Genomic DNA, 23,691 nt, shown 5'->3' with positions numbered 1-23,691 from the left:
CGTTGAGTGGGCCGGGGGGGGCTTAAAGAGAACAGAATGGAAAGGAGTGTAACCACAATGCGTGCACAATCCGGAAGTTTAATTCCGAGTCTGCCCCAACTCTCCGACAGAGCATCGTACCCAAGCCCACCCTTCTGCCCTATCCCCATAACCCCAACACATTTATCCTGCTAATCCACCTAACCTGCATATCTTTGGAGTGTGGGAGGAAACAGGAGCACCTGGAGAAAACCCGCGCAGACATGGGGAGAGCGTGCAAACTCCACTCACAAACAGCCACCCAAGGCCGGAATTGAACCCGGGTCCTTGGCCTGCGAGGCAGCAGTGCTAACCACTGTGCTGCACCAAATTATCCTAAGATATTTCCTATACTTATAAAGCAAATTCTATGCTAAATTTAATCACAATCCGGAATCTTTACAAAGTGAATTGAAAACAATAATTACTGAAACTGTAAGCCATCAGTCCTCCTGTAGATACATATATAACTAAAGGTATTGTTGTACAGTAGGACAGAATTAGATTACTCCTCAGTTGGGTGAGAATCAGTTCATTCAAATATTAGGAAGTGCTAATTTTCGGATGGTGCATTTTGCTGTCAGGAAAAGGAGCAGGAAATGCTAGCTGAGAGCGTCCAAGAGCGCCAGAGGAAAAAAAGCGAGGAAAGGAGGAAGATTCGTGAAGAGAAAGCTCGACAAGCTAGGAAGGCAGCCATAGAGGTACTGTGCTGTAAAGTAACTTTCAGTATATGTTTGGTACTTTTTGTATTTCACACTAACCTTGCATGTGAACATCCTAATTTCATTTGACTCCTTAATCTATTAACATGATGATTGTGGTATTTACGATAGTCTGATAATGTCAGTAAGAATCACCTTTTCTATGGGCCTCGGGTGGCACGGTGGTTAGCACTGCTGCCTCACAGCACCAGGGATCCAGGTTCGATTCTGACCTTGGGCGACTGTGTGGAATTTGCACGTTATCCCCGTGTCTGCATGGGTTTCCTCCGGGTGCTCCGGTTTCCCCCCACAGTCCAAAGACCTGCAGGTTTGTGGATTGGCCATGGTAAATTGCTCCTTAGAGTCCAAAGATGTGTAGGTTAGATGGGTTAGTCATGGTGCTGCCCAGGCCTGACCCTGTACTTGCCATTGTGCCCCTGGCAGGGACCATTCGCCTGTTCCCCGTTTGTCAAAAGCTATTGTAAATCCTGCCAACATGATGTCACACTGGTGCGTGTGGCATCCTAACGTGGGAGGGAATGATACAGCAGGGAAGCCTACTAATCAGATGTTAATGTATGCTAATGGGGTTCCAGACTTTTCATGACAGGAGCCCCATTACGTAATTGTGTGGGGGCAGGGGATAATCAGAATGTGAAATCCCGCTGGCGTAAAAGCCATTTGGGGACTCCTGTTGGATTCTCAGCCCCCACTGGCTTTCGCACCCACCAAAAACAGGGGCGCCCCCCTCCCCCATTGAGTGTGTCTTGAATTCCTTAATGGCCCTTTTGTTGTTTTTTTTCCACAGTGTAATTAGTGTTATGAACAATGATAGGGTTACATATGAAAGCATGACTCTGTTATGATGCTCTTGTTCTTGAATTAGATGGTTAAGTGTGCACGCACCACAAACAAGACTTGAGAGCTTAATCTATGTTGGCAGTCTATATAGTACTGAGGAAGTGAATATAAAACAGAACAAATAAGAGCAGGAGTACACCATTAAGCTCCTCGAACCTGCTCCTCCATCCAATAAGATCATGGCTTTAACTCCACCATTTTGCCTGCCTTCATAACCCTTGCTTCCCTTGAAGGTCAAAAATCTGTCAAACTCAGCTTTGACTGTATTCAGTGACCCAACCTGCATGTTCCCTGGGGCAATGAATTCCAAAGACATTTCAGGAGAAGAAATTCCTCCTCATTTGCAACATAAATGAGAGATCCATTAGGCTGAGACTGTGACCCTTAGTTCTAGCTTCCCCCATGAGGGTGATGACCCTTTCAGATGACCATAAATGATCCCAGGCCACTATTCATAGCACAGCAAGGAAGTTCTTCTGGTGTCCAGGCTAACAATTATCCTTCAACGAACACCAAAACAAAGATTGACTGGTTATTTGATTAATTTGCCATTTGTTTGTGGGACCTGGCTGAGTCCAATTGTGCCTATCTAAAAACAAATGGCTGTCTTTCAAAATGTACTTCATAGAACATCCCAAGAACATGAAAGGTACCATATTAATAAACTTTCTCTTTATTCTGAGTGAGCCCATGACTTGACGGAGAACTCACAAAATACTTGTGTATGTGGTTAGTCTGGAATATTACCCATTAACAGTGTTTGATGCCTTGCCTGTGGGGTTAGGAAGACCTGCACTGAGGCGCAGATTGCAACATGTCCACTTGTCATTGTAGAATAAGGTAGTGCCCACCACAGAATTCTGCCTCAGGAAATTAAAAATGATCTTATCTAAGCTTCAAAGTTAAGTAGCCAGATGAGCTGAATGTTGTACTGGTGGAGCTGCCCAATTTTCCCCCATGATTGACTATAGTGTTTTATTGTAAGGAAGGGTGAATGCACCATCACTTTTCAAATAATTTAATGCACCCTACCTGTGTTTATTGTAGGAACTTCAGCAGAAACGTGCAGAAAAAGCAGCTGAAGGTAAGAGGATTAGTGAGGAAGAAGTTGCCATGCTTCAACAGAGGGGGAAGATCGCAGCAAAGAGAAAAACTATCAAGCCTGTGCCCATAAATAATACCAGCCCAGTGCACAGTCAAGTCAAATCCAAAAATACAGGTGTGGAATTGTACTTGTATCACGAGATTAACAAGATGCGGTTAGAAGCAGTAATACATTAGATTCAATTTTTTTTGTATACTTTCAAGCCTTCTCTTCTCTCCTCACCTCATTCTGATATATTGCCGTTGTGATTTTAGTAACGTCAGATTATTGCAGAGCTGTTTAATAGGTGATAGACAAACACTAGGTGTAGATTACACGGTGAATTTCTGCTTGATCTCCATAATTTCAGCAGAAGAGATGCAGAAGTCCTGGAAAACCATCTTAAATGGCGTTTACTGGGTCTTCCATGGCTTTTACCGAGGTTAAAATGGACTAGCATTAAACTCCTCTCAAAAAATTCACCCTCCCAGAGATCGGGCGGCACGGTAGCACAGTGGTTGGCACTGCTGCTTCACAGCTCCAGGGACCTGGGTTCGATTCCCGGCTTGGGTCACTGTCTGTGTGGAGTTTGCACATTCTCCTCGTGTTTGCGTGGGTTTCCTCCGGGTGCTCCGGTTTCCTCCCACAGTCCAAAGATGTGCGGATTAGGTTGATTTGCCATGCTAAAAATTGCCCTTGGTGTCCTGAGATGCATAGGTTAGAGGGATTAGTGGGTAAATATGTAGGGATATGGGGGTAGGGCCTGGGTGGGATTGTGGTCGGTGCAGACTCGATGGGCCGAATGGCCTCTTTCTGTACTGTAGGGTTCCTATGATTTCTATGATATGTGCCAGAATTCTTCATGTTGAATTGTGTCTCAGGAGAACACTTGGAACAGGTAAAATCTAGGGTAAGGTATCATGGTTTAGAAGTTATAACACTCTTTAGACCATGTATGTCGGCCAGACCAGGTAAGGACAGGACATTAGTGAACCAGGTGGGGTTTTAAGACCATCAACAATGGTTTCATGGTCATTATTAAAGTCTTAATTGCAGGCTTTCAATCCAAATTTCACTGTCTGCCAAAGAGGGGTTTCGAACCCAGGTCTCTGGATTACTAGTCCAGTGACAATACCAATACACCATCTCCTCCCCAAGGGCTTTGGGACATCCCAAGGCTGAGAAAGATGCAGTAGAATTGCCTTTCTTCTTTACGTGATTTATGGAGGAAGGAGGAGTGATCAGGTAATATGGTCTAATTGGCACATTCCATTAACCCCCTGAAAATGGTACGCAAGTACAGCTTACCTGATTTGCTCTTTGTTTCTTTTCTTGGGTGTCCTCTCCCACCCCTCTAACCAGAACCCCCCCCCTCCCCATATCACAGCTATGATAAGATCCCCCCGAAGTCTGGGGATTTCACCATGTATGCATTAGGATTCTGCTCCACATACACACATCCTCATGGGCTGTTGAGTTTGCATCTGCCAACACACTTTTTTTTCCACTTTTTAAAAACATTAGCATTTTACCTTTTCCCTATTTTAAAAACAAACTTGTTCCTGTTGCAGCCACAGATCCGGAAATTCATTCTAACCAGAGAACTGAAAGCCCCCCTGGACCTCGTGTAAAGACGGAAGAACTACAGGTATGAGTTCATCTATTTATTCTGTAACGTCATGCTAATTGATGTCAAGTTTCTATTTCACTTCTGATCAGTTTTGTTCGACATTCAGCTCATAAGCATATCATTTCTAAAAAAACTTCCTGCTTTCCTTACTGATTCTGAACATTTGAGCAGGGAGTTTACAAGTTTCATTCCTTGGCAATGCTTAGTTAGCTGGGATGAAGGTAAGAAGTCCCACAACACCAGGTTAAAGACCAACGGGTTTAATTGGAATCGCGAGCTTTTGGAGCGCTGCTCCTTCACCAGGTGAGTCCGAAAGCTCGTGATTCCAAATGAACCTGTTGGACTTTAACCTGGTGTTGTGAGACTTCTTACTGAGCCCACCCCAGTCCAACACCGGCATCTCCACATCACAGCTGGGATGATGGCAGGGACAAAAATACTGGGTCCAGTGTCTGTCTCTTGGTTAATGAGATTCCTATTCTGTATCTATGACTGCCGTGGGTGCAGACAGGATAGGGCACAGTCTGCGATTTACTTTTGCACCTCTCTCCCAGCCTCTCATTGATCAAATTGCCTGCCGAGTCCATACGCTCCATAGGCATGGAGAATGGTTTGATTAGACGCAGTACTGGAGGGCACTGACTCTCAATGTCCCTGCGAGGAGTCAAGTGCTTCAGGAGGGAGTGAGGAAAAAGCGGTGAAGAAACACTGACATTTTGAAATACGGCTTCATTTGTAATATCGAGTGAAACCGGTTTTACTGCAGGGTAAAAAATACACTCTTTTTATCGTCCAAGCTAAGCATTCTGCCACTGAATATTTCAACATTCCTGAAGAAAAAATCTAATGGCGTCTGTTATTTGAACCTAAATAAAGTAACTAATCCTTGTGCAGTTGGGACTGGCTGGTTTTCATACCCTCGTGGGTCCTTTTTAATCTTAGCACAGCTTTTGCATAAAATAAGAAAATGCATTAGAAGTCTGTAACTCAGGGTTTTGAGTTCCCTCGGTGGAAAACTCTGACTTGGAAGTGATATTATCATGGAATGAGGACAGGCTCTCAGCTAAGATTTCAATCTGAAATATTAATATCCCCTCATTTATCGGCATGTTTTACAGTACAAAGGCTGCATGTAGAAACTTTTGATTGTGAACTTGCATTTGCGTAGTGACTGCAATGCAGAATGCCCCAAAGCACTCCATGAGGACCTAATCAGACAACGGTGGTGGGGTCAAAGGAGGAGATGTCGGGATGGGGTTCAGGAAGGATGAGCTGGAACTTGGAAATGGAGGTGAAGGTGCAGAGGTTTTTGGATGGACATTCCAGAATATGGGGGCTGCAGATACAAGTAGCAGTGGCAGTTGAAGTGGCTGGGGGTGGGGGGGGTGCACTAGGCTATTGTTAGAGGGATGTTTAGGGCGAGATGGTGGCACGGTCGTTAGCACTGCTGCCTCACAGTGCTGGGGACCCGGGTTCAGTTCTGGCTTTGGGTGACTGAGTTTACACGTTCTCCCTGTGTCTGCATGGGTTTCCTCCGGGTGCTCCGGTTTCCTCCCGCAGTCTGAAAGATGTGCTGGTTAGGTTAATTGGACACGTTAGATTACCCCTTAGTATCAGGGGGATTAGCGGGGTAAATGTGTGGGGTTAGGGGCATAGGGCCTGAATAAGGTTGTTGTTGGTGCAGGCTCGATGGGCTGAATGGCCTCCTTCTGCACTGTACATCTATGAATGCAGATTGGGGGGGGTTCTGCAGGGTTGTAAAGCTGAAAGACTTCAGAGCAGGATGGTGTGGTTAGGAGCCAATGGATTTGGAAGGGAGGTTAGGCAGCCAATGGTTTCTTGGGAGAGGAGATGGGTCTCATGGATGAGATAAGCTTGGAGAGGTTGGGAAAGCACTCGTGCTCCTCCAGGGTCTGGCTGTACTTGCCTCCTTCCAATCGTTGTGTTTCCAGAGCCCTGGGCAATCCAGCTCTCAGCCACCGAATGTAAAAGTGTATTAAAATATAAGCATCATGTTGAAATTGCTGGCTAGCCGCCTCGCCCCCCCCAACCCCACCACCACCACCACCACCACCACCACCTACCATCTGCCACCTGTGCCCCTTAAATTGGAAGTCGATTCATGTGTGTGCGCATGCGGGTATTGATTGATTGAACTTGGCAAAGAACTGCAGTGGTTTGCTGTTGCCGTCTGCAATGTGGCTGACCAGGAAACACTTCCATTTCATCTGGATAGTATTTTTCAGGTTATCCGATCTCCTGTGACATTGTGTGATGATAATTTGCCTTTAAGAAATTTATGTATATCATGTTTCTTGTAAGAGGCATGTTTAGAATTCGGATCTGTTTTGGCGGGGTGCTGATTTGTCTAGCAAAACCTTTAAATTGGTAGCTGGGAGCACAGGATGAGTACTCGTTTTAGACCTGGAGTATTTGTTTTAAGCAGCGCTAACGCATCAATTGTTAAAGTTAAGCTAATTCATTTGTTATAGTTAAACTGTTGTTAAATAAAGTTTGAATTGATAAAAGTTCCCTAGATCGTCAGTAGAATTGCACCTGGAGTAAAACATCTTATCCTCAAAATATCAAAATAGCAAATAGTTGAGGTCTAGTCTGACTTCATAATATACAGTGAGGTATCTGATCTGGTATCCTCACAATTGGTCATGGTGAATTAGAGGGTAAACAGTGTGATGTTATCAGCAAAGGATGCCAGGAAGTATATGGGACCACAGCAAGTTTATGCTGCATGCAACATTCCTATTCAGTTTAAAGTAACTGAAGACTTGGGGGCTGGGATGTTGAGACCTCACTGAAAGCCAGTGGACGTTTGGCTGACTTCCTGCATCCCTCACGGCAGATCCTGTCACTGTACAAAGAACAAAGAACAGTACAGCACAGGAAACAGGCTGGAAAATCCCAGCCTTGGATGTATCTGCTTTTACCTGCGCGGATTATATACATTGTCTCATGTTTTGGTGAAACTACATTCAGCTGCACCACAAAACATGGACGTTGAGACAAAAAGGAAGCTTTCATCATCATGGCTTGGCTGTAATGCTCCTCTTCATAAGGCAGGGACAAAAACAGGCAAACTAGTTGCTACCCAAGCCCTTAGAGACACTAAGTTACATGAATGTTTTCCACTGCTCTGAATTCTGGCCAATTTTTCTTAAATCCTGGCTTGTGATAGAACATATTGCAATGGATATCAGCAATATACATCATCAAAGTCCATGTGTGTGTCTAGATATGAGCGTGGGTGCCTGAACTCTCTTTATTCAGTTTTTATTTTTATGTTATATGTACATAAATTCCAGCAGAGGTCCCTGCAGTCCCTCCATTGCGAAGGATAAATCTGAATAGAAGCAGATTTCTACCAATTCTCCCCATCAGCCCAAACTCAAACAGCACTCATAGAATCGTACAGCACAGAAGAAGCCCTTCGGCCCATCGAGTTCGCCCTGATACATCAGAAATACCTGAGCTCCCACCCAATCCCATCTGCCAGCACTTGGCCCATAGCCCTGAATGTTATCACGTGCCAAGTGTTCATCCTGATACTTTTTAAAGGATGTGAGGCAACCCGCGCCCCGGAAACCTCCTGTCCTTTTCCTTGAACCTATGTCCCCTCATGACTGACCCTTCAACTAAGGGGAAACGCTGCTCATTATCCACCCTGTCCATGTCCCTCATAATCTTCTGCACCCCATCAGGTCACCCCTCAGTCTTCTCTGCTCCAATGCAAACAACCCAAGCATACTCAACCTCTCTTCATAACTATGCCGTCCCAGGCAGCATCCTGGTGAATCTCCTCTGCTCCCCCTCCAGTGCAATCACATCCTTCCTATAACGTGGCGATCAGAACTGCGCACAGTGCTCCAGCTGTGGCCTCACCAAAGTTCTATACAACTCCAACATGACTTCCCTGCTTTTGTAATCCGTGCCTCGATTGATAAAGGCAAGTGTCCCATATGCCTTTTTCACCACCTTACTAACATGCCCTTCCGCTGTGGCAATCTTAAAAATGCTCAGAGTTTCTCAGTTTGCTTTCTGTAGTAATTGGTGCATTCAGTGCTCTTAATTTGTTTTGCAATTATAAAACAGGTCCTGAGAACCAGAAATGAGACAGAAACTGCTGGAAACAGTCAGCAGATCAGGCAGCAGCCAGAGGGACAAGAGAAAACTGAGAGGGATGTTAAAAACAGATGTTTATTTTGCCTGTTTTGCTAATTCACAATCCTTTTTTGGGGAAAAAAAAAGTTCTTTAATAAGGAATCTTTTGAATTTCAGTCAGTTTGACTTGAGGTACACCTATTACCTCGGTGGCTTTAGTTTTATTCCAGGATGTGAACCAGACTGACGCTTCAGTGCAATACCGAGAGAGTGCTGTACTGTCGGAGGTGCTACCTTTCAGATGAGGCCTCAAACCTGGACCTCGTCTGCCCATTGAAGTGGGTTTAAAAGATCTCTTTGAAAGATCTACTTATCCAGATCACCAACAACCTATCCTGGTCCCTCCATGTGGACACTATATTTAAGAAAGCCCACCAATGCCTCTACTTTCTCAGGAGGCTAAGAAAATTTGATATGTCCACTACGACTCTCACCAATTTTTACAGATGCACCATAGAAAGCAGCTTTTCCAGAAGTATCACAGCTTGGAATGGCTGCTGCTCTGACAAAGAAACTGCAAAGGGTTATGAACAAAGCCCAGTTCATCACACAAACCAGTCTCCCATCCATTGAGTCTGTCTACACTCCCTGCTGCCTCGGAAAAGCAGCCAGCATAATTGAGGACCCCACGCACCCTGGGCATTCTCTTTTCCACACCTTCCTACGGGAAAAAGATATAAAAGTCTGAGATCAGGTATCACCCAACTCAAGAGCAGCTTCTTCTCTGCTGCCATCAGACTTTTGAATGGACTACCTTGTATTAAGTTGATATATATTCTGCTCCCTCTCCTTTCCTTCTGTCTTACATACACTATGAACGGTATGCTTTGTCTGCATAATGCACAAGAAACAATACTTTTCACTGTATATCAATACATGTGACAATAAATCAAATCAAGAGTATGTCAGATATCCTGATGTATCGGCCAACATTCACTCCTCAACCAACTGGTCATCTATCATTATTATTACGGCTTCTGCTGGATGTGGTTTGGCTGACACATTCCCTCCCCAAAGATTTATGCCTCATCTGTCAGCTGTGATGTGCTTTGGATGGGGAGGTCCTGTGGATATGAAGAGTACAATATTTGAGCCAGTTTCTTCCTGAAGTTCATGAACTAACCTTTGATAATGTTTTGCAGCACCAGTCACAAGATGTGACTCAGGGAGAGATGCCAGTTGAGGAGCAGGAGATGATGACAACAAGCCTGACGCAGTCTAAAACAACACTGAACGATGTGCTCGACACACTCAAGCTGCTGGAGGAAGAACCCAAATTGCTCCCAGAACCCAAGGCCTACAAAAAAGATAAATATGCTTGGATAGATGAGGTATATTTGGATAGTTTTTTGACAAGATGAGTGGAAGCTGAAATGTTTGGGGAGGGATCATCCTGTAAAGGCGGGATTGCTAAATCGGTGCTGAAATTGGTTTGTTCCAGCTATTATCACTTTCCCTATGAGTCGCCCACAACTCTTGAAGGTGGAGTCAAGAGGCTCCATAGAAGAAAGCCATTGTGAGGAGCATGGAAAATTACTCTGGTACTTGCCAGGGGACCAGAAGGAGGCTGGAAAGTCGCTGATCTGGAGGGATGCTATTCAAAGAATGTAGTGCGACTTTATGCTTTTCTGGCATACTATACCGAGGATTGCCTGCTTCTGGGTGGCACAGTCGCACAATGATTAGCACTGCTACCTCACAGTGCCGGGACCCCGGTTCAATTCCAGCCTCGGGTGACTGTTCCGATTTCCCCTCTCAGTCCAAAGATTAGGGTTAGGTTGATTGGCCATGCTAAATTGCCCCTTAGTATCAGAGGGATTAGCAGTGCAAATATGCGGGGTAATGGGAATAGGGCCTTAGTGGGATTGTTGTCGATAGGCTGAATGGCGTCCTTCTGCATGGTTGGGATTCTATGATTACTTATGATAACCATTCTCCTGAACGTTAGGTACAAGTGACGCAAAGAGGAGGAGGTACTTACAACCATGTCTGTCTGTCCGTCTGCTTGTCATTACCCCTATGGGCACAATACTAGCTGTTGATTCCCATGCAGGTTGGGTGCTAATGAGAAATTATATCATTTTTCCTGTGTCTCTGGTTAATGTTGCCACTTGATGGGTTAGATGAGGGATGGGGTAGATGAGGGGTTGTACTATGGGGTTCCCAGGTAGTAATCCATTTTGGCTACTCCGTTCCACCTCCTCTTTAGTGTGAAGGCCGTTTCTGCTGTTTATTTTGGTAGGCTGTTCCAGGGCATGTGGGAAAGGGAGTACAGCAACATGGAGTCATGAATATGGGAGGCAATAAATAACAATGCCCCAGGCCTGCCCTGGCATTAATTCAAATCACCCTAGTCATTGCATTGACTGTTAGGCTTTGCCTTGCTATGTTTTGATTGACTTGTGCAAAAATTGAGACTTTGAGTTGGTTAAACTGGTTAACAGGAAGAAATAAGTGACAAGTTGTTTCTTTCCAGCATTCGAGGTGAGGACCGTACTATGTCTTAAATTGTTTCACTGTCGCTTGTAAGGCACATTGCAATCCCAAATTGTTTCACTATAGTTTGCAAGGCACATTTCAATCTTAAATTGTTTCACTGTCGCCTGTAAGGCATCACAAAGGATAAAACTGGTAAGAAATCCGGATGAAACACAATGTCGATTTGTGAGTAAAATTTGCTGCATTGGCAGTGATTGGTTGAAGGTCTCATCCTTTTGTGGTCATGGAATATAAAGAACAGTCTTAAGGTGGGACAGAGAACAAAGAATTAAGCAATTTTGAAAACTTGTGGTGGATCTCCAAGGGATTGGTGTCATATCTGTCCTTTGTTCTTATTGCCCTTGTCACTGCGAATAATTATTTGTAGTTGATCCTTAAAGTTGCTGATTGCTACTGTATTAATAACCAGTGCAATCTGCTCGAAGTGCAGTTTGTCCGACATTGTTCTCTCTCTCAATAAACAGGATCGTGACTCCAGTTCCTTGACGGCAGATAACCTGGAGAAGTTGGGGCAAATCGAGCAGGCTTCGGGCTTACCAAACGATGGCACTTTGCTGTCCGAAGCAAAGCTGCAAAGCATTATGAGTTTCCTGGATGAGATGGAGAAGTCCGAGCAGGAGCGACCAAGGTCCTGTTCCTCCACAGCACCCAAAGAGGTAAGTCAGAGCTGTCAACTTTTCAATTAAATTTAAAAAAATAAATAAATCTCTGTAACCCTAAAATCAATACCAAGGAAATTCTTAATTTCGGGAAAAACGCAATTGAATTTACTTAACGATCAATCCAACATTTGTATATTTTCTCTCTCATCATTAAAATCACCTATCTAAGATTGGAAAGAGCACTTTAATGCCCAAGTGTGAGAACGATATCAGTGAAGGGACAAGAGGCTTGACCTAGCTTTGACCTAGTGTGCAAATAACAGGCTAAAAGTAGCCCATTATACCAATAGCCCATATATACCTAATTACTGTAAATAAGATGGATTTTCTGGTTGAGATTATGTTTTGGGGTGTAAGTTGCAGCTGTGTGCAGGGAGTTTAATTTTCCTTTGGTGAAGGGAGAGCCAGAAATTGGCATCTTGAAGACAGGGAAAATACAACTTGTCCTGAAATCGCCAATTGACTTGAACTGGAGGTAGATTTGTTAAGAATGAAGCACAGGATTTAATACCACTCCATGTTCAAATTAATTTAGTTTAGTCAAGTGTCTTCGCTGTGACCTTCCTCTCAGCTTCTTTCAGTGCTGTTGGTGATCGAACTGTTGAATATTAAGTTAAGTTTATTCATTTATCAGTGTCACGAATTGGCTAACATTAACACTGCAATGAAGTTACTGTGAAAATCCCCTAGTCGCCACCCTCCGCCACCTGTTCGGGTACACTGAGGGAGAATTTAGCACGGCCAATTCACCTAAATAGCACGTCTTTCAGACTGTGGGAGGAAATCGGAGCACCCGGAGGAAACCCACGCAGACACGGGGAGAAGGTGCAGACTCTGCACCGACAGTGACCCAAGCCGGGAATCGAACCCGGGTCCCTGGCGCTGTGAGGCAGCAGTGCTCATCCACTGTGCCACCGTGCCATTAAAGTCGACTGAAAACCAATTGAAACATGTGACTTGGTGTATTCCAACTTTGCCGTGTCTTGTCTCCAGGTTCTGCTTTCTGAAGAAGAATTGTCTCACCTGGAACAAGCTTCAGTTATGGCGACTGAGGTGACGAGCTCCATGATCAGATTAAAACTGGAATATGAAGAAAAGAAACGTGCCATTGCCATGTTGCAGACTGCTTTGGTAAATGCCAAGAATGTGGCTCTTAATATTTGTAGTTGGCGTTAATTTTAATTTCAAAGGTGGGGGGGGGGGGGGGGGGGGGGGGTGGGGGTGTGGCGGGGGGGGGGGGGTGTGGCGGGGGGGGTGTGGCAGTGGGGGTGGGGTGGGGGTGTGGCGGGGGGGGTGTGGCAGTGGGGGGTTTGTTTGGGGGGAGGTTAGAATGGATTTGGATCAATTGGCAAACTGATGGATTCAAAGTTCCTGCGATCATTCCGTTGACCACGAGAATCCTCAGCGAAACGAACGTGAGCGGTCTCGATCTAATTCACCCTGGCCTGTCAGTTAAAATAAAGTTAAGCCTTTTACATGACTCCAGGGCAAAGCATGACAAACTCTTTGAATTGGGGCAGGGAGAGGGGAGATTCGTCTTGTAGCACTTCTGTCTGACACTGTACAAAGTCATGATGTGGAGATGCCGGCGTTGGACTGGGCTGGGCACAGTAAGAAGTCTCTCAACGCCAGGTTAAAGTCCAATAGGTTTACTTGAAATCACGAGCTTTTGGAGCGCTGCTCCTTCATCAGGTGAGTGGAGAGGTAGGTTTCACAAACACGGTGATTCCAAATACACCTGTTGGACTTTAACCTGGTGTTGTGAGACTTCTTAGTGTGTAAAGTGCAAGTCCAGCGCATTGTGGAATCTCCTCGTCTTTTTAACACCTGCCTACTGTTAATGTAAGTGTTTGTACAGTACCGTTGCTACCTGAACACTTTTTAAAAACTGACCAACTAGGAGGGTTGGGATTTGCCCAACCTGGCACTGAGTAGCCACTGTGCCACTTGTAGCTTTGTTGAGTGGAACTTGCTGAACATTGTAGCCTTTTGCACTCTGACCTTCTGCGCTGATTAAAGTAGACTTTATGGTTCTTCCAGAGTCTGCAACATCACACGTTAATAATTCAAGAAACGACTGACAAACAGATTTAGCTTATTTGGTTGGTGGATTGGAACATTCGCAATCAATCACCGAATACCTACAGCATGAATACAGGCCATTCGATGCAATGGGTCCATACTCTTGTTCATGTCCCATTCCTCCTCCTCCTTCGACTCTTCTTCATCCATCCCTACCAACATATCGATCCTATTCCTTTCTTCCTCATGTGCTTGTCTCGTGCCTCCTTAAATCCATCTATTTCATGTTCCCAGATACTCCCTGTGATAGCGAGTTCCACCCCCTGGGAAAATAAGTTTTTCCTTAATTCTCTTATTTGTTTTCTTCGTCATTATCCTGTACTTACGGCCCCCAGTTCTGATTTTGCCTCTCTGTCCTAATGGGTGACCCCTTATTTTGAAACCGCACCCCGGTTCTAAATTCCCCCCACTGGAGGGAACATCCTCCCAGCATCTATCTTCTCAAGCCCCCTTAGAGTCATAAATGTTTCACTAAGATTACCGCTCATTTTCCTCAACTTCAACTTGCTCAAGCAAGTAGAATCATCCTCCCTATCTTTACCCCATCAAACATTCTCCGAATCGTTAACACCCTGATCAGATTGCTCCTCTGTTTTCTCTTCAGCACAGACTGGAGTTACAGCCTGTTCATTCTTTTATGATGGCTATAACTCAGTTCTGGTATCATTCTCTCAAACTGCGTTGCTTTCTGGGATCCACAGTAATGTGATTGATTCCTAACTGCCTTCGGAAATGGCCTAGCAAGACACTTGGTTCAAAGGGCAATTAAGATTGGGCAACAAATGCTGGCCTTGCCGGCGACACCACATCCCATCAAAGAATAAAATGAACTGCTCAAATCGGGTCGAACCAAAGTTCTAACAAGTTTAACATCACTTCTCTGTTTTTCAATTCTATCCCTATAAAAATAACCCCAGTGCTTTGTTTGCTTTAGTTATGACCTTATTAACCGGTATTGCTACTATTAGTGATATGTGTAGCTGTACCACATTTCTTTTCCCAGGAGTTGTTGATCTCTTTATTCTTCCTAGCAAAATACATTACCTATAATACTTACCTATAATTTTTATTTGCCAATTACATTTCCATTCTGCAATTTTTTAATGTCTTACTGTATTTTTTCATTGTCCCTCTCTGTATTAACTACCCCCCCAATTTGCTGTTCCCCATAAATCTTGAAATCAGAACTTTGATTCTCAATACATTTAAATGGTGAACAACTGTGGTCCCAACACCAATCCAAGTTGAACACCACTTCCTATCATTTGCCAATCTGAGTAACTACATATAAATCCCATTCTCTGTTTCATGTTTTGTAATGGCTTGCTATTCACTCTGCTACTTGTCTCTCACTCCATGGGTGAAGTTATACGCTTTCCAGCCCTTCCTGGGAGCTGAGTGTAGCGTAAAATCATGTGGCATTGCGGGGGTGCTAGCTGGGGGTATGACCCTCCTGTACAGGTACCCTGTGCCCAACAGAGCTCCACTCGCCCTCCCCACCCACTTTCTTCCCCGCTCCCAATTTCAGCCCTATCTGCACTTTGCCAGGGTCTGTGGCATCCTGGACCTGGCAAAGTCCCGCCTTCGAATCCAGCCCCAGCGCCGATCGACTGGTCCTGGGTGGTGCTGTGAGGGACTTGGGAGCTGCCATCCATTCGAATGACTGGTGGCTCTCGGAGAAGGGACTTCACAAGATGGGGCAGAAGTTTTTGCCCTGAGCAAATGATGGCCCGATGGTCATAAAATCGGCTTGGGGCTCCCTGGTCATGTGGAGGTTGGGTCGTGCACAACTTGCAAAGCTTAGCGCGGGGCCACCACCCCCCTCTGCGCCACACAAAATTTCACCCAACATATTCTGACCTTGGTAATGAATCTAACAAGTAGCACAGTACCTCCAGTTAAGACGGCTTACGTAGTTAGATACATCGGACAGAATATAAACAGTTGCTATTTTGTCGTGCGAAATCCTTGAAAAAGAAAAGCACAGAATTTTCTGCACTTTTCTTATCAGACTTTTCTTGTTAGACTCAGCAGAAAGAATTAACTGTGCGTCACATGAAGGAAACTGAAAAGGAAATGAGCCATCGGTTAAAAATGCAGAAGGATCAATATGAAGCAACCATTCAAAGGCATCTGACATTTATTGATCAGGTAAAATCTATGATAATCCTTTAATGTCTTAATTTTACAATCGGTCTGGTCCAAAAAAAATGAGCTTAAACTGGGGAAGCTCAGCTCCAAGTCTGAAGAAATCTAACCTCGCTTATCTTTTTTAAAATTTAAAGTTTATTTATTAGTCACAAGTAAGGCTTATATTAACATTGCAATGAAGTTACTGTGAAATTCCCCTAGTTGCCACACTACGGCGCCTGTTCGGGTCAATGCACCCTAACCAGCACATCTTTGGAATGTGGGAGGAAACCCACGCAGAAACGGGGAGAACGTGCAGACGCCACACAGTCAGTGATCCAAGCCGGGAATCGAACCTGTGTCCCTGGCGCTGAGAGGCAGCAGTGCTAACCACTGTGCCGCCCTTGCACCATGATAATTTACTGGGCATATGTCACCGACATCAAATAATCAGCCTGCGAATGTTTCAGAAGCCTCTGTGATATTTTCATTTTCTTTATTTAATTTCTTGGTGCTCCTGCAGATGCAGGTGCCCGTGTGAAGCTATGTTGAACGCTACAAGTTGAGTTAATTTCTTTCACTTTTGTTTTCACCAGGCGTTCTGGTACCTTCCTCATAACCGATGGGGGTCAGTGACATGTTTGGTCTAAAATTTGAACCGGAAATAGATTTTTCCCGTTTTTGTCTTGGAAGGATGGAAGATCACAGAAGGGATGCAAGGCAGCTCATGCCGCACCAGATCAGCCCCCAGTTGGTACATGCCAACCCATAGGGCAGAACGTTCCATCCTGGAGATTAATGGGTGATGGGTGGGAAGATTAGTGTGATTTCCATTGGGTGGCAGAGTGGGCTCTCACGCACGATCTTCTGCTTTTCAGCAGAAGAGCTCGTTGAATCTCGTGGCGGAGCGGGGCAGGTTGTGATTCATCCGCTCTGCCATTACCTCATGGAGTCGAAGATCCTGGCGTCATATTGAAACAGCACTCGCACACACAGTCACTCTCTTGCCCAGGTGCTGTTGTGACAAAGCCAAAAATGGCGCCCAAAAGGACCTAGCCCACAGCTCCAAGATTCAGCAAGACCTCCCTGGAGAGTCTCTTCCAGGCCATCCAGGGCAGGTTGGAGGCCCTATTTCCTCGTGCCCAGAGTAGAGGTTTGCGCCAACTTGGGAGGAGGTCGCCAGGGAGCTCAACTCTTGTGACCACAAAAGAGAGCCACCCTGAAGTGCAGGAAGAGAATTAATGTTCTTATCTGCTCCGCCAGGTAGGTGAAGCTTCTCCTCACTCCAGACCCGCACTCTCATGAGGCCATCACCATCTCTGGTAACACCCTGCACAAATGGCCTCTTCATCCTTGACTGGGGAGGACTCCGCACACAGCAGGATTTGCTCTATGACCTGTGATGCTCAAAGCCAATCTTTCTGCCTTTATGAAGGGCAAGATTACCCACAACAAGAGGGAGAGCGACCAGACTGGAGGAGGGATTCCGCAGTGGAATTCACTCCCTTTAAGAAGCAGGCAGCAGAGATGTCTGGTGAAGGCAGAGATGTCCAGTGAGGACAGAGATTGTTCCTGCGTGCAGAGGAGATCAGCCTGCCCCAACAAGCCAGTGAAGGTCCATCCAGTATACAGCAGGGCCACACATGGACAATGACTGTGAGTGATGGATAATGTCTAGTCAATCACTGATTATCTCTTTCCTCTATCCCAGCCACCAGCAAGAAAAGGCAGAGGGAGGGCATCAGCCCCAGCTACCAGAGGACTGGGAATGAGGATCCTGAGGAGGCATCTGATGAAAAACCTCTGTGTTCACCTGCACTCTCTACCAGCACAGATACATGCATCTCAGTGGAGCCTACTTCTAGCATAGGCTCAGGGTCACAATCTGGTGAGCACAGCACAGACACAAGTCCACACTTTCCTTCTTCACACAAGTCTTACTTTCTCAGAAGAGTAAGGAAATTTGTCAGCTACAACTCCCACCAACTTTTACAGATGCACCATAGAAAGCATTATTTCTGGTTGTATCACAGCTTGGTGTGGCTCCTGCTCTGCCCAAGACCGCAAGAAACTATAAAAGGTCGTGAATGTAGCCCAATCCATCACGCAAACCAGCCTCCCATCCATTGACTCTGTCTACACTTCCTGCTGCCTCGGCAAAGTAGCCAGTGTAATTAAGGACCCCACGCACCCCAGACATACTCTATTCCATCTTCTGCCATGGAGAAAAAGATACAAAAGTCTGAGGTCATGTACCCACCGACTCAAGAACAGCTTCTTCCCTGCTGCCATCAGACCTTTGAATGGACCTACCTTGATCTTTCTCTACACCCTGGCTATGACTGTAACACTACATTCTGCACTCTCTCGTTTCCTTCTTTATGAACAGTATGCTTTGTCTGTAAAGCGCGCAAGAAACAATATTTTTCCACTGTATACTAATACATGTGACAATCATAAATCAAATCAAACAAGAGGCAGAGGCAGCCAAGGTCTCTGACACTCGGAGGACTGCTGGAGGCCAGGTCCTTGCTGAGTCCAATGATCAGCCTCTGGAATTGACCCTGGGAAATGTTGGAGATGCAAAGACAGGCAGGGAACATCAGACAGAGTTGTCATACCAGCAGATTGGAACGAAGGATGGGGGGTCCATTCATATCCTATCATAGCTCTGACACTGGAGTGCATCAAAGTCACCATCGGAAGGATAGTGGCCACCTTAGAGATCCAAGTCCAGCAGTTTCTGCCAGATTTGGGCTCGGACCTGCACACCATTGCTCTAACCATGAGTGTGTTCCAATAGTGTCGAGGCAAGAGGAGAATGGCCAACTTGACCACCGCGCCCCCACCCCGCCACAGGAAAGAGAGGTTTCCAGCAGCACCCACCCAGGACACTCCGAGGGTGTCCACTGCTCCAAATTCCCTCTGTCTGTGACGCCATCAACTCCAGGCCAGGCTGAGGATGGTGTACTTGTCCCTGTGTGGGAGAGATTGATGGTATTTGCTACCAAATAAACCTGTTGGACTTTAACCTGGTGTTGTGAGACTTCTTACCGGGAGATTCCTAACAGGCCAGGGCCTTCTAGGCATCGGGCCTCCAGAGGATGCCAAAATCACCTCAGACATCAGGGCATAGCAATCAGCAGGCTATCTCTCCCGCTGCTTTGGATGTCGGGAATCATCAAGACCTAACGGTAGAGTTAGAATTGAACAAGTTCTGAAAGCACAATGGTGGCACGGGTGTTCAATAATTGTGTATATATATATTTTGAACCTTTGTAAATATATTTTGCTTCTCTTCTGCATTGTCTCAGCTACCGAATGACTCTTCCACGGCATGCAATATTCTGTAGTCATCCAAGGGTAACTTGTACCATGCCCCCACCGCTCCTCAAATATCACCCATCGTGTTTCTCATTTTTGAGGTTGTCTCACTCAATCTCCGCTCGGTCCGCCGCATTTAGTTCCACAGAAGCAATATGAACAAAGGCAGTTCCTGTATGCACATGATGTTGTTACAATGCATATGTAAGTCTTGCATCGGAGGATCATCGAATGTGGGCGGCACGGTGGCACAGAGGTTAACACTGCTGCCTCACAGTGCCAGGAACCCGGGTTCAATTCCAGCCTCAGGTCACTGCATGTTCTCCCCGTGTCTGCGTGGGTTTCCTCCGGGTGCTCCGGTTTCCTCCCACACTCCAAAGATGTGCTGGTTAGGTGGATTGGTCATGATAAACTGCGCCTCAGTGGAAGGGGGACTAGGAGGGTAAATATGTGGGGTTACGGGGATGGGACCTGTGTGGGATTGTTGTCGGCGCTGTCTCCATGGGCCGAATGGCCTCTTTCTGCATTGTAGATTCTATGATTCTCACCAGTGTAGTATTTGGAAGGTTATTGATTATCCTGATGCAGCTGCACTCGGGTCTGTTCTCTGTGTGTGTTGTAGTTAATTATCATGACCCCAATTGGAGTCATTCCAACTAAATGCACTTTGCAGTGGCCTGCATGTAATGACTGTCAGCTTTGAGGTACAGTTTAATTAATCGTAGGGGACCATTGCCTTTCATGCCTGCCTGTGGCATTATCTCATTACCGTGTTTACGGCTGAACATTACTCTTTCATTGCTTCCCACTCTTCACATGCAAGATGCTGAGCAATGGAAATTGTTTGCACTTGGCGACGTTTGAAATGTCTGCTAGATGCCAATGAGGCTGTGACGTTGTGTGTGAGTAGCCTGATACTGTTCAATCACGTGGGAGGATGTTAGGTTGCACCTTAAGGTCAGGCTGGTCTAGCTTGGCGGAATCCCTGTGTTACGTCTCAGAAGGACAATCGACATGGATCTCTCAACATTGCGATACAGTCAGTGTCTTAGGCTTCCTCGGGCACTCTGGTAGATTGAAAATGTGGGAGACTGTAATGGGATGTGAACAATGCTCCTGTGTATCTCCTGAGTGCTCTTTAGTATTTGCAAGTTCTCATTAAATGTTGTGTCAATACTGTCTGGGCCACATCCCTCCCAGGTGCCAAGGCAGTGCTGAACTTTAATTTGCGAGGCTTTTGCTTGTCAGTGGCCCTGCTGAAACACTGTGCTTACCAAGGTAACCTGACCCACAGGTTTGCTTTCAATGACAGATCTTATGAAGAGCGAGGTTGTTCTGGGACTCAGTATCAAGATGAAGCCTCATCATTAATCGTGCTTGAGAGATGGCATTTGGCGAGATGCCGCTGTCCCATGTAGCTCTGTCTTTAGATGACCAAGCGATAACTGGTGACTAATGATTTTCCTCCTTGGCTTCCTTGCTCAGCTCTTGGCATGGTTCCATGAGTGCATTGATGATTTCAGTAACATTCCTGCAGGCACACTGTCCTAATGGTTAGCCAGAGACCCGGATTCAATTCCGGCCTTGGGTGATTGTGTGGAGTTTGCATGTTCTCCCCGTCTGTGTGGGTTTCCTCCGGGTGCTCCAGTTTCCTTCCATAGTCCAAAGATGTGCCGGTTAGGTGGATTGGCCATGCTAAGTTGCCCCTTATTTCCCAAAGATGTGTAGGGGTAGATGGATCAGCCATGGTAAATGTGTGGGGTTACAGGGATAGGGCGGGGGTTGGGCCTGGGTAGGATGTTTTTTCGGAAAGTTGGTGCAGAACAGATGGGCCTAATGGCCTCCTTCAGCACTGTAAGGATTCTATGGCCTGAATTTTACCGTCCCCCCGCCACGGAAATCGGAGCGGGCAAGGGGTGGACCATGGAAAGGTCCGTTGACCTCGAGCAGGATTTTCTGATTTCGGGGCGAGTGAGGCTGGAAAATCCCACCCTACAGTTCTATGAAGGCTGCCATGTTTAATGAAATGTTGGCATAATGGTCTACTGAGTCTACTTAGCACTGGTGGAGTGGTAAAAATGAGTGGTAAAAAATTCCATTATACATGAATGTGGCTGTTCAATCTGCAATTGATAACCTCCATTGAGATATTGAGGATGACCAAGAAGGCCTTACAGCCTACACTGCATCAAAGGGACAGGAGAAATGCACTCCATATCAGCCAGTCTTGGCCTTATTCGCCTGGAATCTTGTTGCTATGAGGGTCTGGCAGGCATAGAAGAATCATAGAAAAGAATCATAGAAACCCTACAGTGCAGAAGGAGACCATTCGGCCCATCGAGTCTGCACCGACCACAATCCCACCCAGGCCCTACCCCCATGTATTTACCCACTAAACCCTCTAACCTGCGCATCTCAGGATTCTAAGGAGCAATTTTTAACCTAGCCAATCAACCTAACCCGCACGTCTTTGGACTGGAAGCATGTCTTCCACATCGTGCCTGTATATTGGCTTTTTCCTGTGGGACGTTAGAATCCTTGACCTTTTTGAATTCATCCTATTCCAATTCCTCCTTTGTCTGAGGAGACGTGTAGCTCCTCTGTCAGTCATAGTGTGCCAACTCCTTCCCCCTTTGCAACGCTAGGTTGTATGGAGTACAGCAAACCAAGGGCGGCACGGTGGCACAGTGGTTAGCACTGCTGCCTCACTGCGCCAGGGACCTGGGTTCAATTCCAGCCTCGGGTTACTGTCTGTGTGGAGTTTGCACGTTCTCCCTGTGTCTGCATGGGTTTCCTCTGTGTGCTCCGGTTTCCTCCCACAGTCCAAAGATGTGGGGGTTAGTGGATTGGCCATGCTAAATTGCCCCTTAGTGTCAGGGGGATGAGCAGGGTAAATATGGGTGATTACGGGGGTAGAGCTTGGGTGGGATTGTTGTCGGTGCAGACTCGGTGGGCTGAATGGCCTCCTTCTGCACTGTAGGGATTCTATTCTATGCTAAATACACTGTGTGGAGAGTAGTGGAGAGTGCCACCTAATTGGTCCAAACATCTGAAGGGTATATTCAACGTAGGGTGCTCTATTAGGGAGCATGCTGCAGAATGTGCCGCATTGTACATCTTCTCAGTTGTACTCCGCAGCTGCCAAATGGGCGCCATTTGCCATGCCCTTTTGGTGGTACCCCTTATCACCAAGGAGCCAACCCAAGCATGCTGATGGTCCTTGAAGTTCTGTGGCATCTGCGAATGGCTCAAGATGGAAGAGTCATGCAAACTCCCAGGGCACCTTGCACAAACATGCATTATCTGCTTTTGGTGATCACAGATCAACTGCATGTTTAGAGAGTTAAATCCTTTTCTATTGATAAATCTTAATGGCTGCGGCCAGGGAGTAGGACATCTCCCTTAAGCATTTATGAGCAGGTGTTTGTGAGGTGTCTTCTGGAGACCTTTGATCACACCAAATGCCTCTGTGGATTTGGTCCCTCCTCATGAGCATCTGGGTCTTTCTGGGGCCCTGCGCTCTTGTTCCTCAGGACCATGCTCTTCCCTGAGCTGTGCCATATGGTGACAGGCCCTTCATCTCCTAAATAAAAGCAAATTACTGCGGATGCTGGAATCTGAAACCAAAAGAGAAAATGCTGGAAAATCTCAGCAGGTCCGTCAGCATCTGTAAGGAGAGAAAAGAGCTGACGTTTCGAGTCCAGACGACCCTTCATCTCCTCTCTCACATCAAACCTATCGCAAAGGCAGCATTGCTTACAGTCTGCACTCCTCCTCCTTGTATTTGTGGACAAATAGAATAGAGACAGGATCACAGTTTATCCTGGGATGCTCTCCCTCTTACCTACTCTCTGAATTGCCCACTTCTACTTTTACAGGATGCAGATGCTTGCTGTGCACTGTGAATCTTGTGCCCCCTCCGCCCCCCCCCCCCCCCCCCCCCCCCCACACCAGCCTTGACGGGGCTTCCAACTAGCGCCGAGATCTCGTAGTGTCGCTGTTGGAGGTTGGTAAAAGCAGCATCCATGTACCTCAAAGTCGATGCTGAAGTGAAGCTCACTAGGTGCACACTGCTAGTATGTGGACATAAAACATAACTAAATATCCACCGGCAAGGCACTGAAACTTGGAGGGAGAGCCTGATTCTGACTAATTGTATTTTTAATGAGCATTCATGAAATGCAAATATGTTTCCTAATGTTAATCAGCGGCAAAGTCGGGAGAACAAAATTCCAAACTAATTTCATAGAAAGATAGAAAACAGGTGCAGATGTAGGCCATTCGGCCCTTCGAGTCTGCACCACCATTCAATATGATCATGGCTGACCATGCACTCTTGGTATCCCACTCCCACCTTCTCTTCATCCCCTTGATCCCTTTCGCCACAAGGGCCACATCCAGCTTCCTCTTGAAACATGTCTAACGAACTGGCCCCAACAACTTCCTGTGGTAGAGAATTTTACAACTCTGCGTGAAGTTCTTCCTCATCTCAGTCCCGAATGGCTTACCCCTTATTCTTAGAGT

General features: G+C 46.1%; 1 protein-coding gene across 1 annotated transcript in view; it reads left to right on the top strand.

Moving 5' to 3' along the window:
* The window catches only part of cep131 (centrosomal protein 131), a 119,326-nt gene that overhangs the window by 45,510 nt on the left and 50,125 nt on the right, over positions 1-23,691 (top strand). The window contains 7 exon segments of the mRNA XM_078225722.1: positions 603-719; positions 2,628-2,799; positions 4,236-4,312; positions 9,613-9,801; positions 11,434-11,625; positions 12,625-12,762; positions 15,739-15,864. Coding sequence (XP_078081848.1) covers positions 603-719; positions 2,628-2,799; positions 4,236-4,312; positions 9,613-9,801; positions 11,434-11,625; positions 12,625-12,762; positions 15,739-15,864 — 1,011 coding nt within the window.

This window comes from Mustelus asterias, chromosome 12, assembly GCF_964213995.1.
Source record: "Mustelus asterias chromosome 12, sMusAst1.hap1.1, whole genome shotgun sequence".
Taxonomy (NCBI): Eukaryota; Metazoa; Chordata; class Chondrichthyes; order Carcharhiniformes; family Triakidae; genus Mustelus; species Mustelus asterias.
Note: the sequence above shows the minus strand (reverse complement) of the source record. Positions and strands in the feature narration are given on the sequence as shown.